Source organism: Neophocaena asiaeorientalis, unplaced genomic scaffold (genome assembly GCF_003031525.2).
Source record: "Neophocaena asiaeorientalis asiaeorientalis breed wild unplaced genomic scaffold, Neophocaena_asiaeorientalis_V1.1 scaffold114, whole genome shotgun sequence".
NCBI classification, from domain to species: domain Eukaryota; kingdom Metazoa; phylum Chordata; class Mammalia; order Artiodactyla; family Phocoenidae; genus Neophocaena; species Neophocaena asiaeorientalis.
In genome coordinates, this window is record NW_020173116.1 from 4,856,512 (window position 1) to 4,874,587 (window position 18,076).

The 18,076-nt window shown below is 47.0% G+C and overlaps 1 protein-coding gene across 1 annotated transcript in view; it reads right to left on the minus strand.

Annotated features, from left to right (window-relative positions):
- Positions 1–5,110: 5,110 nt before the first annotated feature.
- The window catches only part of IL37 (interleukin 37), a 64,495-nt gene continuing 51,529 nt past the window's right edge, over positions 5,111–18,076 (minus strand). Inside the window, 2 exon segments of the mRNA XM_024743955.1 lie at positions 5,111–5,353; positions 5,601–5,728. Of these exon segments, the coding sequence (XP_024599723.1) occupies positions 5,111–5,353; positions 5,601–5,728 (371 nt within the window).

The following is an 18,076-nucleotide window of genomic DNA, read 5'->3' on the forward strand; positions in this document are numbered from 1 at the left end:
TACTTGTCTCTGAGTCTGTTTACTCCTCTATTAAATGGGCATAATTCTCATCCAGCCCTGGTCACAGCGTTAGGTGGACGCAACAATCACCCAATGCATTGTGAAAATTACCTCCCAGACCAGAAATCACCATGACCCTGACAGCCTGCCAAGCAATCCCCTCTGAACACTCTGCAAAGAGTCTGTCCCTGCCGTTGGTCAACTGGCCTCTGGATCCTGCCCTGAGCCCCTGTACGGAGCTGCACTGACAAGGCGCCTTCTGCGAAAGGGCTGTGGGGAAATGACAGGCACCGTGGAAGGCTCAGTTCCCTGATTAGGTGGAATTTAGAATGCATTTTCCTCCTGAAAAATACCAAGAGAGGCTGAGCTACGCCAAACAAACAAACAAAAGCAATGTTACTTTTGCAGTAAAAAACAGTGCAGGCTTTTGTGCGTGAGATGGAGACCATCTTGCATTGCAACCCTTTGATGAAAAGTGCAAAGTTCCAGAATGACTCAGGGATGAACGTCTGGAGACTTCAAACAGTCTGTGGCCCCTTGCCCTCTAGAATGGGAGTAGGCAAACTTTCTGTTAAGGGCCAGATAGTAAATCTTCTAGGCTTTGCTGGCTGAGAATCCACAGGTTCTACTGCAGGGGGAAGGTAGCCATAGACGACCAGTGAGCCTGGCTGTGTTAGCAAACTATTTGAAACAGGGAGTGAGCTAGATTTTGCCTGCAGGCTATGGTTTGCCAATCACCCCTGGCTCTACAATGATGATCTTAAAGGGGCTTCCCTGGTATGCTGGAGTCAGTTCATCCAGCTTGTAAGAGCCCATTGTTAGCGCCTCTTCCTGACAGCACCTACAGTGACTTCATGGGGGGCAGTTTGAAGTCGGGCTGTGCTGGGAGTACTGACACCGCTGAAACTGGCAAGAGCTGTGTATCATTGCTCCCACCCATTCCCACCCCTCCCCCTCCACCCCGATAGAACTTGTTAAACATTTACCAGCCCATCACTAGGTGTGTGTCTCCAGAGACTGGGGTGAAGAGAAGGGGCTGGGAGAGCCGGTCCATTGGAATGTGAGACGAAACTACTAAACGTTAGTTCCTGTTTTATCTAGTCCTTGTAAATTTCCTAATTTTATGGAAGTTTCACAAAGTGCTATTGCCCATATTTCAAGATGTGTCCTCAGTTTTGTTTAATTGAGTGGGGTAACTGGGATCAAAAATGCTTGGGCTGTACCACTCCTAAAGCTGTGCGTTCATGCGCTGTGCTGGGTCACTCACTCCCAAGCAGAGGCCTCTTTCTGTCCCCAGTATAGCCTTCCTCTTTCCCTCACCTGCTTCACCCTGCCCAGGATATTGAATGGGGGCAAGAGGAATGATCAGCTGGGAAAGGAACCCCTGGATGGGGTCCTCCTGAAGGAGTTCTTGCTGCAGGGTGAATGCCGTGAGATCACGCACTTTAGAGGCATAGAGAATTTTTTGAGGTAAACAGCTGAAATTTGAGTGTTACGGGTTGATTTGTGCCCCTCCCCCCAAAAAAGATATGTTAAAGTCCTAATGCCTGGTACCTGTGAATGTGACATTATTTGGAAATAGGGTCTTTGCAGATTTAATCAAGATAAAGTTCTTAGGATGTGTCCTAATCCAATGTGACCGCTGTCCTTGTAAGAAAAGGGAAATTTGGACACTGACACAAACAGAGGAGGATAAGAAGACACAGACACAGGGAGAAGAAGGCCATGTGGCAATGGAGGACGAATGATGCATCTACAAAGCAAGGGACGCCAGGGATTGCCAACAAAACTAGAAGCTAGAAGAGGCATGGAACAGATTTAGAGCCCTGAGGAGGAACCCACCCTGCCAACATCCTTTTTTTTTTTAATTTCAAAATATTGAGTATATTTCCCTGTGCTATACAGTAGATCCTTGTTGGTTATCTATTTTATGTATAGTAGTGTGTATATGTTAATCCCAACCTCCTAATTTATCCCTCCCCCCCCACCCCTTTTCCTTAGGTAACCATAGTTTGTTTTCCATGTCTGTGGGTCTCTTTCTGTTCTGTGTATAGGTTCATTTGTCTCATTTTTTTAGACTCCACATATAAGTGATATCATATGATATTTGTCTTTCTCTGGCTTACTTCATTTGGTACGATAATCTCTAGTTCCATCCATGTTGCTGCAAATGGCATTATTTCATTCTTTTTTATCCACCCTGCCAATATCTTGCTTTCACACTTCTAGCTAGCTTCCAGAACTGTGAGAGAATAAAGTTGTGTGGCTTTAAGCCACCTAGTGGTTTTACTTTGTTATAGCAGCCCTTAGGAAAGAAAGACATTGGGATTCTCAGGTGTAACCTGCAATGGCCCAAATATTTTCACTGAACACCTAGACCCGTGATTACAATGACGGTTAGGAAAATAAAATCCAAATCACCTTAGTTGTTTTTATACAAGTTTTCAAAAATGCATCTGCTTTGCAGGGGATGTCATATTAGCTGCAGTAATAAGAAGACCGTCATTTAAATAACAACCCTTCCCTCTCTCCATCCTTTTCTTGCTTCCTTCCTCTGTCTGGTCTTTCTGTCTCCTTCATTCGTTCGTAGAAAACATGTTGGGTGGTAGGTTCTTGGGATACCTCAGAGAGAAGAGAAGTCTTGGAACTTACATCCTAGTGGAAGATGCACACATTAAACATAATAAATAAGCAAATTATATAGCATGTTAGGAGGACCAAAAAAATAAGACCCGGGAAAGAGGGCTTGGTGGTGCTGGGGTGGGAAGCCGCTTGCAGCACTAAATGGGATGGCACACCTGTGTGGTCACCTGAACCATTCCTGATTTTCCACCAGTAAAGTCAGAGCACACAGGGATCCTGTGCTTCTGTAAGCAGGCGGGTACATTTGTGATCTCGGTGTAGCCTCACAGGAGGCCCACACAACATGCTACACGCACCACAGCAATTTACTTCATGTCACCAGATTGGAAGGACAGGTGGAGGAGGATGGAGCCCAGGCTATGCCTGCCTCCATTTGACCCACATGGTCGACCTCCTCAAGACCAAGGTTTCACTCCCATTTGGAAGCCAGAGTCCTCACCGTTAGGAGACAGCCCCAGCTCAGAGACCAATCTGAATAGACACGTCTTGGTTGCAAAGAAGTTACGTGACGTTATGAAGAAGACACCCTCACCCCTGCCCCCCAACCCCATGCCAAGCATCACTGTCACCTGGACACATTTTCAAACACTGAAAATACTAAATACTTTTTTACCTCGGGCTTGGTGCTGGTCGCCAGCATCCTCAGATCAGAAACAGAAGCAGCTGACCTTGTCGGAGCTCTTCCCTGGGGCCTCATCCCCCTCGACCCTCACAGGCTGGGGTACTGTCGTAGTCCTAGTTACGGCTGAGGGGACTCAGGGAGGCATCGCTTCGTCTTCTTGCCTCGTACCTGCTGAGGTCAGCTCTCCAGCTTGACTTTGAGGACCCTCACTGCCTCTTGGAAACGTAAGGGGGTATCTTGTAGAGAGTTTGATTTATTTTATCTAAAAACTCTACAATGAAGCAATCCTTCCTTCTATGACCTCAAGATACAAATTCTCAAAGTACTAATAAGGTGTGTTGCCTTTAGCTCACTGAGAAGCAGACACATGAGCCAAAGTAGGGCAGTCACACGCTCTCCTCGGAATCGGAATCTTTTCCTTATCCATCTCAGTGGTGAGGCCAAAGCATCCCTGCTCCTGCCATTTGGGACCTGCTGAAAATTCCTGACTCTGGTTTCTTAGCATGTCCTTCATGGGCTAAGCAGAATCGTGGTCCCCGTAAATATCCACATATCCCTGGAAACTGTGAATTGTACCTTACATGGCAAAAGGGACTTTGCAGACGTGGTTAAATGAAGGATTTAATTTAAATGAAGGATCCTGAGATGGGAATGATCCTGGATTATGCGGGTGGGCCTAATGGAATCACAAGGCTTCTTACTAGTGAAAGAGGAAGGCAGGAGGGTCAAAGTGATGCAGGATGAGAGAGACTCAACCAGCCATTGCCAGCACTGAAGATGGAGGAAGGGGCCACAGGGCAAGGAGTGCAAGTGACCCCTAGAAGCTGGAAAAGCAAGGAAATCAATTCTCCCCTAGAGCCTCTAAAAGCCTCTAAAAGGAATGCAGCCCTGTCTACACCTTGATTTTAGCCCAGTGAGACCCATTTCAGACTGACCTCCAGAAAGGCAAGATAATAAACTGCAAAATTTTAAACACTGAGTCTGTGGTAGTTTGTTACAGCAGCCATAAGAAACGAGTGCACCCAAAATCCTTCTAGAAAGCTCCCGTTTGTTTTAGTTTACCTTCTGCTTAAGTAAGCCTGCCTCAATTATTGTTGCTTGTAACTGAAGAGCCATACCTAGGAGACAACTAATTTCCAAGTCTCCCTCCCCGTTGCCCCACTCCCAGTCTGTTTCCAGGTCCTGGGTTTCTGGTCAACCAGCCCTCCTATCACTCCTGACTGGGATCTGGGCTCAGCTTAGTGATAGGAACTTGCCCTTGTTAACAGCTCTCCCAGATACCAGCCGGTTGCTCACCCGGTCTCCTGGCTGTCCCTGGACCCAGATTCCTTGTGTCTGTGCCTCTCCCACATTTGGAGTCACCCTGCTCCTTTTCTGGGACACACCCCACCCTTTTCCACTTATCACTTGTCTGGATGGTGATGTGCTGTTGCTTTTCTTCCCATCACACTGTGCCTTCGACACCGACTAAACCACTTCCATGGATTTGCACACCGCCCCCCCCCCCCCAGAACCTGTCAGACCCCAGTAGGAATGGCTAATTCTGGAGCATAGGATGAGCCCAGCTACTCCTTCCTGGGGCACGTGCAGACTCTACTTGGCCAAATCATGTGATATGACACCACCTATGGATATCTGATGGTTCAGGGTAAGCGGTGCCTAGAGAGAACTTTATTTCATCTAAGAACTCTACAATGAAGCAATCGTTCCTTCTATGACCTCAAGATACAAATTCTCAAGGTACTAATAAGAAACCAAAGAGGTTAAGCAGTAGCTCCCATGTTCTTCTGCAATTGGCACAAGTTAGAGAGGAAAGGACAGGAAGGCATCTGACGGGGCCGTTTCTCATTCTCTGACTTCACTGGGGCTCATTTCAGCTTTGCAGAATTGACGAAATGAAAACTCAGTGTGTTTCCTTCTCCCTCAAGTATTTGTCAGTCCAACCGGTTCCCCGGGATTGCAGGAGGCGCAGACAAACCATCCGGGTTGGGCAGCTGACTCCAAGGTGTTCCACGAGCCCACCGTAGCCCTATGAAAGATGAAGGGCAGACATGATGGTTGGGTGGCCATGTCAGAAAGTTTCTGCTTCTAGGAGGTAAAAGAGAGTAATGAGATAGCACAGACTTTGAGATGGAGAAAACCCAGCATGTGTGCTCTTGGAGCACAGAACCAAAAAGAAGGGCAATAAAGCCTCCACCCAGTGCTTCCAGAAAGGCAGATGCTCCTGTTATCTTGGCCAAGATGAGAATTTGTGGCACTTGAGAGGCATTAAGGACCCGGACCTTGACCTCCCTCTTAGGGTGGCCGAGGGTAAAGCTCACCTTCAGCTTCAGGATGGCTGGCTTTGTCTTTTGTTCACGTCACAGAAGAGACACAGCTCGCCTTTAGAGATAGCCAAGAGAATCAGGCTTCCTCTCTCCTCACAAGATGACCTCACGTGGGAGGCTGATACAAAGAAGGTCTCTGGAAAATGACAGTAAGAGAAATGGGTTGGCTTTCTGGCTTGCTCCACACAAGAAAGTTAGCGTGCATGTGAGCACATGGGTCCTTATTCTGACACATGGGGTCAAATCCGAGCTCTGTCACTTATTACTTTAGGATATAGAAGTTACTAAATTTCTCCAAACCTTAATGTTCTCATCTGTGAAATGGGGGGTAATAACAGCACCTATCTGGGAGGGGTTTTGAGAGGACTGAAATGTTTAATCCGAGGAATAACACTTAGCCAGGTATCTGAGCTACAGGAAGAACTCAGTACAAGTTAATCATTACTCTTTGTAACCCTCTTTCCTGCACCCTCAGTGCACCAGCAATGCCTGGGGTGGGACAAGTGGTGCCGTTGCTGCTGGGCTGAGGACCACGCTTAAAGTGTCACCGTCTAAGGCAGGGTTCTCAGCCTCGGCTCTATACCAGAAATCACCTGGTGGGTGACATCTTCAGACCATGGATTCTTGGGCCCCACCGCCCTGAGATTCTGGTTCAGCTGGTCCACAGTGAGACCCAAACAAGCTATTTTTAAAAGTTCTCATTTCCACCACTACCATTGTACATTTTTCGCCTCTTAAATCTGTTCCCTGCCGAGGGCCCAGGTTCAATCCCTGGTCGGGGAACAAAGATCTCACAAGCTGCACAGTGCAGCAAAAAAAAGTAAAAAATAACGATGCAATTCTTGTAACATAAATGTCCATTGACAGCTGAATGGATAAAGAAGATGTGGTATATATACAGTGGGATATTACTCTCCCATAAAAAACGAATGACATAATGCCATTTGCAGCAACATGGATGGACCTAGAGATTATCATATTAAGTGATGTAAGTCAGGCAGAGAAAGACAAATACCATCTGATACCACTTATATGTGGAATCTAAAAAAAAATGATACAGGTAAACTTATTTACAAAACAGAAATAGACTCACAGACATAGAAAACAAACTTATGGTTACCAGCGAGAAAGGGAGAGGTGGGGGAGATAAATTAGGAGTTTGAGATGAACAGAAACACTACTATATATAAAATAGGTAAACAACAAGGACCTACTGTACAGCACAGGGAACTATATTCAATATCTTGTAATAAACTCTAATGGAAAAGAATCTGAAAAAATATATAAATAGATATATTTAAATCACTTTGCTATACAACTGAAACTAATACAATGTTGTAAATCAAGTATACTTCAATGAAAAAGATGCAATCATTGCCAGGGCAGATGAGGTGGTCTTGGAATTCCCAGGAAGAAAAGTTCTACACATTCTCTCCAGACAGAGTTTTCCCTTCATCTCTCTTGACATTCACATCTTCTGGCACAAATGACAAACCAAAAACTGGGAGCAAGTTCCTGACACCAGTTTGTGAACAAGACCCCCAGAGCTGCCGGAAGCTAAAAGCGGGCGGTTTCAAACACCAAAGAGCCTGGTATCAGAAAAGATGGAAGTGGGACACCTGTTTGTTTTTGTTCTGTCATCTCAGACAGATGAGATCCCAGCCCCTCACGGTGACCTGGGCCCTGGCTATCCACCCCGGACAGGAGGTGAGCATCTCAGAAGGTGCATGCCCAGTGCGGGTGCTGCCTGTTTGCACTTGTCCAGTTACAGGTGAGTATCTGTCAAGTAGTCACCTGACCACCTTTACAGGCAGAATTTCTTAGTGGGGTCTGATCGTTTCAGGAATAGAAAAGAGTGGCAGTCAGAGGGGCTGGAATTCCACTGGGTCCGCAGCCAGGCAGTGGAGTGATTTCATTGTTATAAAATGATTGTAGGAGGTCTCAGCACATCTGGCACATTGGCCACGGGAGGCTGGTTTGAAATGGAGAATTGTGGTCCTGGCACACTTTCCATTTTGACCTAAAGCCTGCTTCCGAGATGACTCTGAGAAACTGCTCTGGAGAAGCAGGGTTTTCAGCACAGTGTTTTGGGTCTTTTTAAAAATATTTTATTTATTTATTTGGTTGCACCGGGTCTTAGTTGTGGGATTTAAGGCAGTTGTGCTTTGTAGATTCGGGGAATGCAGCCAAACAATGAAAAGCTTAGGATCAAATAGTAGATATCCACGCCCTTAAAGACCCATCCGGTCTCCCCACGCCCCAGAACTGCCCAGTGGATATCCTCTCTTTTTTTCACTGTCTTTACCGCCAAGCCCTGGAGCTCTTCCTTGTCATTTTTACTTTTTGCAAATCCATTCAGGTTTTGTTTGTCTCTTTCCTAAGCCATTCTCGGAGGATTTGGTTTCCACACATGTCCATCTCTGCAACTTTAAAAGTGGTGTCACCCTTGATAAGTCACTTACCTTCAGGTTTTTCATCTGTAAGGTGGGAATAACATTTCTTGCCCTGCTTCCCTCACTGTGTTGTCCCGAACTCATGCTGGGGAAAGTTCTTCGTGAATCGGGTGAGATGTGATGTGTACAATTGGAGGGTGTTTGGAAACCTCCCTCCTCCAAGCCCTTTCAATAAGGGGATTCTGTGTCATTCCTGCCCCAAGACATCAGGAGTTGAGCTTCTTGGGACCTTTGGAGGCTCAGTTTTCCATGACAAGAGGCTGCGAAGAAAGGGCCTTTCTTGTCTAAGGTTAGACTCTAGCAGAGGGTCGGCAAACTTTTTCTATGAAGGTTGGGAAAGTAACCAGTAGAGGCTTTGCTGGCCAGGTGACTCTCTTTCAATGACTCATCTCTGCTGTTAGAGCCAGAGAGCAGCCATAGACAACGTGTAAACACAAGCATGACTGTGTTCCAAAAAAACTTTACTTAAAAACAGGTGGTAGGGCAGATTTGGCCTGTGGGCTGTAGTTTGCCAGTCCCAGGATTAGAACAATACACTTTGAATTTTCTATTTCCTTTTGCTAAAATGCTGTCGAGATCCATAAAAAAGATATGGTGACCCACAGTTTGGAGAGCATTGCTTTGGATGGGCAAGCATCAAAGAAGGAATGACAGAAGAGGATGGCCCAGCCCTGGGAGGCCTTCCTGGAGGCAGCAAACATTTCCAAGAAAGAGCAAGGCCTGCGGCCTCAACAGCAGGGGCCTCCGGCAAGGTTTCCTGGGGTCAGAAGGAGCCGTAGCCAGTCCCCTTCCTGTCCACTCAGGTCCTGCCCTTCATCCCAGGCTCCTGTTGAGTCATTTCTTCACGTTGAAAATGTCCTTTTTGGAGGAGAAACCAGGTGTGAAAATGGGCTCTGGAGGTTGTGAAAGAGATGAGCTTCAGTGCCACTGAGAAGGTAAGATTCTTATAAAAATCCGCACCAGGGCCAAAGAGTAACTCCTAAAGTGAGACCTTGTGAGGTGCTGGGCACAGTCCCAGCTTCTCCCTGTTGATCTTGCACAGTTTGGGGAACTTCCTTGGTAAATGAATTAGACAAGAGAAATACTTGAGGGGAGAATGAAGCTTTGCAGCAGGTGTCCAGGTGCAGCGGGTGGTAGATAAATGGATCATTTTCACCCAAAGAGTCAGGGCTGTGAAGTCCTGACTCACCACCAGGATGGTTTTGAATCCTCCAAATGCATCTCTTTTCTCCCTACTGGCTCAGGTAGAGGAGAATGCCCTGCGATGGACGGGGTTCTCTGAGTCCGGGTTGGAAAAAGGACCCCTGCTCAGGGCTTCTGAGTGTCCCCTGGAAGAAGGAACTTGGACATTGGCTCCAGCGGGACAAGAAGAGGAGGCTTTTGACCCAAATGACTGTCTAAAGCACGGGCTGTGAAGGGAGAGGAGGCCAAATCCTGGAGCTTTCAACTCACACGTGGCATTCAGAGTTCCAAAACGAAAAATCAGGATGTTGGTCTGACAGATGTGGATCTGCTAACAGTGACAAGAGAGAACCAGCCCTGCTCCTGGAACACAGGCGATGTGGAGGCCACCATGCTCATTCTGTCCCTGAGACAGAGGGGAGCGGACGCTGAGAGGGCACAGGCACCAGATACTGAAATTCCCCAGTGCCACGGAGCTTCAGAATGATGACCTCGAGAGCATGTTCAGGGGCTGCCTCAGTCTGTTGCTGCAAGGGAAGGGAGGCAAGCCTCCTTCTCTCCACACAATGTTGGAGAGGCTTCTGTCTGAGTCGCCTCCCTCCCGTCCTTCCCCACTAAGGTACAGCCCTCCCGCTTCTTGGAAGCATAGACTGTCAGAGCTGGAGGGACAGACAGGGAGGATGAGGCTCAGAGCGGTGGGATGCAGAGCTATCTCGGGCAGCAGAGGGGCAGCAAAGACAAGACTAGGTAAAACCTTCACACCAGAGCACAGGGTTTGGTTTTTCTTCTTCCACAGGTTCTATGTGATCTCAATGTGCAAGAGTTGTGTGAATTACGACCAGGCATTTCATTCAGGCATTTCTCAAACAATGTTTTATGGGGCAGAATCCTCCACGTTATTCTCAAAGTAATGCAGGCAAGGTATACTATCTCTCCTGAACGAAGGCAATGCATATACTTCTAATAAGTAAGGGCTCTAGGAAGATCTATATTCAGAAACTATTTCATCTTCATCTCCCTCTATTTTGGACCAGGGAAGCTATTTACAATCTCATTACTATTTCTCTGCTTCAGTATTTCTCAAAACACACACAAAAGAAGTAAGGCAGTCAGAGGGCCCTGATGCTCCTGAAAATTCGAATTGCATGTGGTCACCTTACTTTCTCTGATCTTACAGCCGGCCAGAGGTGTCCTGGAGCCAGGCCCCAGCCTCACCTCCGTGAGTTCTGCCTACTCAGGTGAGGCCCCTGGATGAACTGATGAGGGTGGTAAGGAGTGAGGGTGGGCATAGGGGTTGGGCTGCTGGGCTCTCTTAAGGGAGTGGGAGACTCAGAGGCTGGGGACACCTTAGGTTGCAGGGACGGGCCTGAGGCCTTTCCTTTGTAGAAGCAAATCTTGGGGAGGGTCAATAAGAAAGATGAGCCCAAGATGGGCCTCTGCCTTTCTAGACAGGTGTAGGTAACACACAGCTGCTAAGGGGCACAGGTGAAGAAATGTTTTGAGCCTGGTGGTCCTTCTGACCATTGCCATGAGGCTGGCAACCCTGGCCTCCTTCCTCACTGTGCTTATGGAAACCAGAAACATGGCCAGCTGGGGACGTGCAGGAACCCACACCACTGAGGGCCATGGGGCCCCACTGAACTAGAACCCTTGTCACAGGCTACCCTGTGACCCTCCAATAACCCCATGAGGAAATGGTTAATATCACCACTTTCAGGTGCAGAAACTGAGGAAGAGAGGGAGGTTACCTGCCCCAGGTGACACAGGTAGTAAGCGACAGATACTGGAATTTAAAGGTACTAAAACATCTGTCTGCCCAAGTCAGATTTAAGGCTCCTATCACTACTCTTTGCACAGGGCAGACTCAAGAGACCTCAGCAGGTCAGTGTGAGAACACTGGAGCCTCACTTTCCGTACTGGTCAGATGGCAGTGGGCACCAAACACGATGAGGTGCACACAGGTGCATGGCCTACTCCTGTGTGCCTGGGAGGGGAGGCTGCTTTACTGCTACTGCTTTTGCTGTGACTGAAGTTACTCTGATTGGCTTCGGTCTTGCTGTAGGTAGGAGCTTTCTGGCTCCTGACCTGCACTGTGCCCCACCTGGGTGGCACCAGCCACCCAAGCCTGTCTGTTGGGCCTGTTCTGATTTCTCCTTGTCAGGGCCATGATCCAACTCAGATCTGGGAGCAGAGGTTCTCAGTGGGTGTTCCCGGGACCAGAAGCAGCAACAGCTCTTGGAAATTTGTTGGGAAGGCAAATTCTCTGGCTCCACCACAGACCTCCTGCATCAGAGACTCTGGGGTTTGAGGCTCAAGAGTCTGTGTTTGAACAAGCCATCCGGGTTATTGTGATGCATGGGAAAGTGGAGAGCCATTGCCCTGTAGAAACAATACCAGCACCTTAAAACCACTGTCATCTCTATCGTGGCCTTGAGAAGGAAGTTTAAAGAGTGGATTTGGGGTCAGGAATAACGGAGAGAACACCAGTTAAGAGGGTACTGCACAAGCCTGGGTGTGAGAAGATGGGAGCCCAGGAAGGAGTAGGAGGAGGAAAACAGAAATAAAAGAAGGACAGACTTAGGAAATATTGAAGAGGTAAAAAAAAGCACTGTGTTAGTGCCAGAAATGCAACTTATGTAGTATGTCTGGGTCTCACTCTGGACCAATTGAATCAAAATCTCGGGGGTGAGGGGTGGACCCAAGGCATCCATGGTCTTAAAAAGTCACCCACCAGTTGATTTCCCATGTAGAGCCGAGGTTGAGAATCACTGCCTTAGATGGTGACACTTCAAGCGTGGTCCGCAGCCCAGCAGCAACGGCACCAACCGGGGCTGATAGAAAGGCAGAGTCCGCAGGTCTGGTTAATGTTAGAGACGTTCAAAGGCTTAGGGTTAATCTAGTTTAATGATTCTGAATCAACGTGCATCTATACAGTGAACTCAGAATGTCTGGGGCCCAAAAGAGCTGCCAAGGAGATTCTAACGTGAGCAGAGACCCAGGGATCTTATCTGACCCCGCGTCGCTGCAAAGCCACTTAGGATCTCGCCTGGGCCAGTCATCCATTCCATCAATGCCAAGTATCTGTGATGCCTGGGGCTCTAGGCTGGGGCTGAGTCAGCCAGGGAACCTGCTCCCGGGGAGCTTATAGGGCTGCAGGGAGATGAGACAAGGACACTGACACCTGTGCCGCAGCGATGGGTGCAAGGAGCTGCGCAGCCCAGAGAGGAAGCCGGTCCACGCAGAGGGGCTGAGGAGGGCTTCCCGGAGGAGGTGGCAGGAGAACCAGCAGGAACCCTCCCCATTCTCAGGCAGAAGGAGACCAGGAGGGCATTCCACACTGAGACCAGCCAGAGGCCTTGTGCTGATTGCAGAGGTGGAGAATGAGACCTTAGACTCCATCTCCATCTTATACCTGCCTATGATAGATAATTATGTTACAGGATCACCCGGTGCAGTGGTTACCGTGTTGTCACATTGGACATTTTACAGTCACCCGTCCATGACGGTCATTGGCCCACATGTGGGCCCCTGCCCTTCATCCAACAAGGGCCTGATCTCCTCCCTGAGGGGCAGGTCCCCTGCCAGTCCCAGGCCCAGTAGGGAAGGTTCCCTCTGTGGCCGAGCCTCTAGGCAGGAATGGTCTGAATGTGTCCCTAGGAGCCAGGCCCTGGGAAGTCCCCTGGCCACTCTTGTGGCTGGTCTGCCTGTTCAGAGAGGTCCTCCAGGGCCAGGTTCAAACCCTGCAGCTTTTCCTGGGAGCCTGGCAGTGCCAGCTCAATCCTGCACGATGCTGGGCTCCTGCCTCCTGCCTCAATCTCTCACTCCCTGCTCTGCCACCGTCCCTTCATCAGCCCAGCCAGTGCAGGCATCTGTCCCACCCCAGGCATTGCTGGTGCACTGAGGGTGCAGGAAAGAGGGTTACAAAGAATAATAACTACAAGAGTAATAATAAACAATTTTTTAAATATTTCCTCTGTAGTCTAGACACCTTGGTAATACCGATCACTGAATAACTTTTATTTCTTTTGATACGCAAATCATAGAAGACTTTAATATATCACTCTCAGGACACGATAGGTCAAGTGAACACAAAACAAGAAATGTCAACAACATATTATGGTAGATTCTATTGATATTACTGAATAACTTTTAAATTCTCAGAATAACCCAGTTTGGTCGGCCCTTTTACAATGCTCATTTCACGGTTGAGAAAACTGAACTCTGAAGAATTTAGAATGTTGCTCCAAGTCCCACAACTAGTATGTGTGAGAGCCCAGATTGGAACCCAATCTGCCTACCTCCAAAGCCAAAGTTCTGAGAAGAGGGGTCACTTTCTTCTCATTAAAGGCTCGGGTTGATGGAGGTGGTGAGAGGTCCCAAGCTCATCAGAGTCCAGTGGAGCTGGGCTGGTACACTTGATACCGGGCTGGAAATGCACAGTCTTCCATGCTCAAGGTGAAATGCCATCCTCTGGTCACAGTGATCCAGGCTCAAATGAAAGCCGAATTCAATAAAATTCAATATTTAGGTCATGTACCATATGTTCCTGCTTCTGTTCTGTGGGATCTTTCAAAGCCATTCTGCAAACAACCAAGAGAAGCCCAGATGAATGACACCTGCCCTGTTCTCTGGAGAAGGTTTGTGTCCCCACCAGGCCAAGAAAAGCTCCCTCAAAATGGGGCTTTCTCTTTCCTACCTCTTCTTGCAGGCCAATGAGTGCATCGTCTGGGCCTCCAGAACCAGCTGGTGGTGAGCCGCATGAGGGAATCCCCAGGAACCATTAGAAATTAGATGATAGATTCTGGAATTTCTGAGAGGGATATTTCTAGAAGGGCTGGAATTAAGAAGGAGCCGGACAACTGGGCCTTCCAAAGAAGCATAACCAGAGAACAATTCAGGAGGATGGACCAGTGTGATGGGGTAGCAGGGGGAAGGGGCCTTTGACCACAGATCTCAGGGGAAGGGTTACATGCCACACCTTAAACTTCAGCTGATCTTTCCCCACTCCCGGAACTAGACCTTTTTCACTGACTGTTGTTTTCCGGAGACCTGTGTTTTATCCTCACACTTGGGCTGAGTCTGTGAGAAGAAACGGAGTCTGGTGGTGTCTTGGTGATCTCTAAAGAGGAGCCCCATCTCAGCTGTGACCAGGATGGAGGACAAAGCCCACACTCACTAGAGCTGAAGATGAGTTATTGAGGACATGTATTTTCCAGTGTTCTAGCCCAATGTCTCTTACCCATACTCAACGGGGCATGAAAGAAGGGCGTTTTCCCAGGGGTCTGGTGAAACTCCTTGGCCTTAATGTAAACGCAGGGGATACTGTCTTTTTCGTTTCCCACTTCCCTCCCTTGGCGCAGAAGACAGGAAGCTCTGCTGTTTGGCACGTACAGGGGAGAGTGCCTTCTGAGCACGTGGCTCTGCCCGCTCCTCTCAGACTGTGTGTGGGTCGTGCAGCCTGAAATCTGAGTGCATTCTCCTTCTGACACTGCTCTCCTCCTAGCAGCACCCCAGGCCCTGCTTTCTGGACATCTCCATACAAGTGTGGGCTAGTAACTCTGGGAATGACTTTGTGCTCTGCAGATCAAAACACTCCCTTGGGGGGCTTCCCTGGTGGCGCGGTGGTTGAGGGTCCGCCTGCCGATGCTAGGGGACGCGGGTTCGTGCCCCGGTCCGGGAGGATCCCACGTGCCGCGGAGAGGCTGGGCCCGTGAGCCGTGACCGCTGAACCTGTGCATCCGGAGCCTGTGCTCCTCAACGGGAGAGGCCACGACAGTGAGAGGCCCGCGTACCGCAAAAAAATAAAAAAACTAACAATTTTTAAGGGGCCAGAGTGTTGGGCAATAAATAGGAAAGAATCCAGAAGAGAACACAGAGTAGGAAAGTGGAGAAAATTATGTGATTTCATCTTTGCTGTAAGAAGCATTTAGAAGTCAGTAAAGAGATGATTGCAATCTTCATTAGTAGTGCTGCTATTAACTAACATCTCTGGAATGCCAGTCTGCTCATGTCAATCTTACATGTCTCCACCAATGTCTGTATGTAAATATTTGACAAGTATTCTTCAGTTGTTATGTACAGTATTCTATATACGTCCATGAGGTCAGATGTGTTAATCCTATTTAGCAAATGTTTTCTATCCACAGTGATTTTTTGTTGTCATTTTGTTGTAAGAGGTACATTAAGATATCCTACTATGTCATAGATTTATTATTTTGATCTTAGCTTTGGCATTATATATTTTGAAGCCATGTTATTAGGTGCATATGTATTTAGAATTTCTATATCTCCCCAGTAAGCTGAGGTATTTACATCTAAGGAATGACCCTCTTTAACTCTAGGAATCTTAACTGCATTACAGTCTATTTTGTCAGGTACAGCAGGCTTCTTTTGATTGCTATTTGTGTGACATGTCTTTTTCCATTCTTTTCCTTTCGATCTTCTCCACCTTTATGCTTTAGATTTATATCTTGCAAACAGCATGTAGTTGGGTTCTGCCTGCTTTGCTTAATCCACCTTATAAACCATTTACTTCAGTTCTAAAACACCATGGATTGTAAGACACATCAATATTTTATATACCAATCAGAAAGAGAAACTCTACCTATTAAACCTCGACACAACATCTTAACAATATCCCTATGAAGTGCACAAATCCGTCACACCAGCTTCTTCCTGCTTCCAAATTTCTTCTATCAGTTCCAAGGGATTTGGCAACTTCTCCTGTTTCACGCTGCACGTATCTCAGAAATAAAATGTAGCACTTGTGGGTAGCTCCTTCTTTAGGTCTCAGAAGCTCTTGGTATTTGCCACCCCAAAAATGGAATTCACTACAAATTTTCACCCTGAAAGACAGGGTGTGTTTCTGTGCCAAGTTAGCGAGCATCTTTTTTTTTTTTTTTTTTTTTTTTTTTTTTTTTGCGAGCATCTTTTTGAAGACGTTTTAAACAGGGATTAAATTCAATACATGTAATAACAATGATGCACAAAACTCAGCAGGTGACCAAAAGAACAGCTCTGGCAAGTACCACAACGTGCTGAGAGAGCTTGTGTGATGCCACAGCGTGTCACATGCCTCCCGGTTTCAGAAATGTAAAAATATGAGTAAATGTGTGTTTTAAAATCAATGAAATAGAGCATTTGGATTTAAAATCTACCATTGTTACGTTGCTTTCTAGTCTTACTCCTATTTTGTTTCTTCGCTCCCTTCTTGCTTTCTTCTGGTTTGAATATCTTTTCTCATTCCATTACTCTCCTTACATAGCTTGAAACGTATGCATTATTTTCTATTCTTTTAGTGCTTATCCTAGAAGTAATCCACGCATCCTTAACTTGTGAAAGACTAATGCTAATGAATAGCTTTATTCTCCTCCCAGACAAATCAAGGACCACAGAACACCTGCCTTTACCTCAACCCCTCCAACTTATATGCTTCTACTGTCATATATTTTAATTACGTATACTTTCAAAACTCTGTAAGATTTTATTATTTTTTATTATTATTATTTCATAGCATGGGTGTTCATTTACATTGGCCCACATATTTAGTACTTTCTCCTTTTTTATTTTATTTTTTTGGCTGCTTTGGGTCTTCGTTGCTGCGCTCGGGCTTTCTCTAGCTGCAGAAAGCGGGGGCTACTCTTCATTGTGGTGCGTGGGTTTCTCATTGCAGTGGCTTCTCTTGTTGCATAGCACGGGCTCTAGGCACGTGGGCTTCAGTAGATGTGGCACGTGGGCTCAGTAGTTGTGGCTCACGGGCTCCAGAGTGCAGACTCAGTAGTTGTGGCACATGGGCTTAGTTGGTCCGCAGCGTGTGGGATCGTCCCGGACCAGGGCTCGAAGCCGTGTCCCCTGCATTGGCAGGTGGATTCTTAACCACTGCACCACCAGGGAAGTCTGATTTTTAGTACTTCCTTCACTCTTCATTTCTTCTTGTATCTATGACCTTTCATCTGGGATCCTTTTCTTTCTGCCTGAAGTACATATTTTAGAAACGCACTGTCCAATATGGTAGCCACTAGCCACGTGTGGCTATTGAAATTTAAAGTGAGTAAAATGGAATAAAATTTAAAAATTAAGTTCCTCAGTCTCATTGCCACATATCAAGTCCTCAGTAGCCACAAGTGGCTAATGGCTACCGTACAGCAAACATATAGAGCATTTTCATCATCGCCAGAAGTTCTATCGCATAGTTTCCTTTCTTACAGACCTTATGGTAGAGAACGCCTTCTGGTTTTGTTCAGCTGAAAGTATCCTTATTTCATCTTCATTCCTGAATTGTCAACTTCATCATTACCGGAAGGGAAGCTCTGAGACTTCCCTGGCGGTCCAGTGGTTAAGACTCCGTGCTTCCACTGCAGGGAGCACGGGTTCAGTCCCTGGCTGGGTGAATTAAGATCCCACATGTAATGTGGTGCAGCCAAAACAAAAAGAAGAAGAAAAATGGAAGCTCCAGTTTCTACTCTGCATATATTGAGTTTCTTCTGCAGGTGCCACTGTCCTACCATTCGCCTCAAGGAATATGCAGTCTCTGTTAAAGGGCAATCTTAGAACTGCAAGTGCAATTTGGATTTTTTTAAAGAGAAACAGTCTTATCAGTGGGATTGGGGATACGTGAAATGTCAATACTGCAGCTGGGAATGAATAAAGAATTGAGTGGGCTTTTGTGGGTGAGACTTGGAAGGCAATCATATGTATGGCATTATTTCTGTTGGAAAAAAAGTCGTCTTACGTTCCAAACTCACTCACAGGTGAGCTTTTGGAAGCATGGGGAGCCTGTGGGCTTTGTCCTTTAAGAGGGGCCCGTGCACACAGCGGATAGAGGGGATATATATATATATATATATATA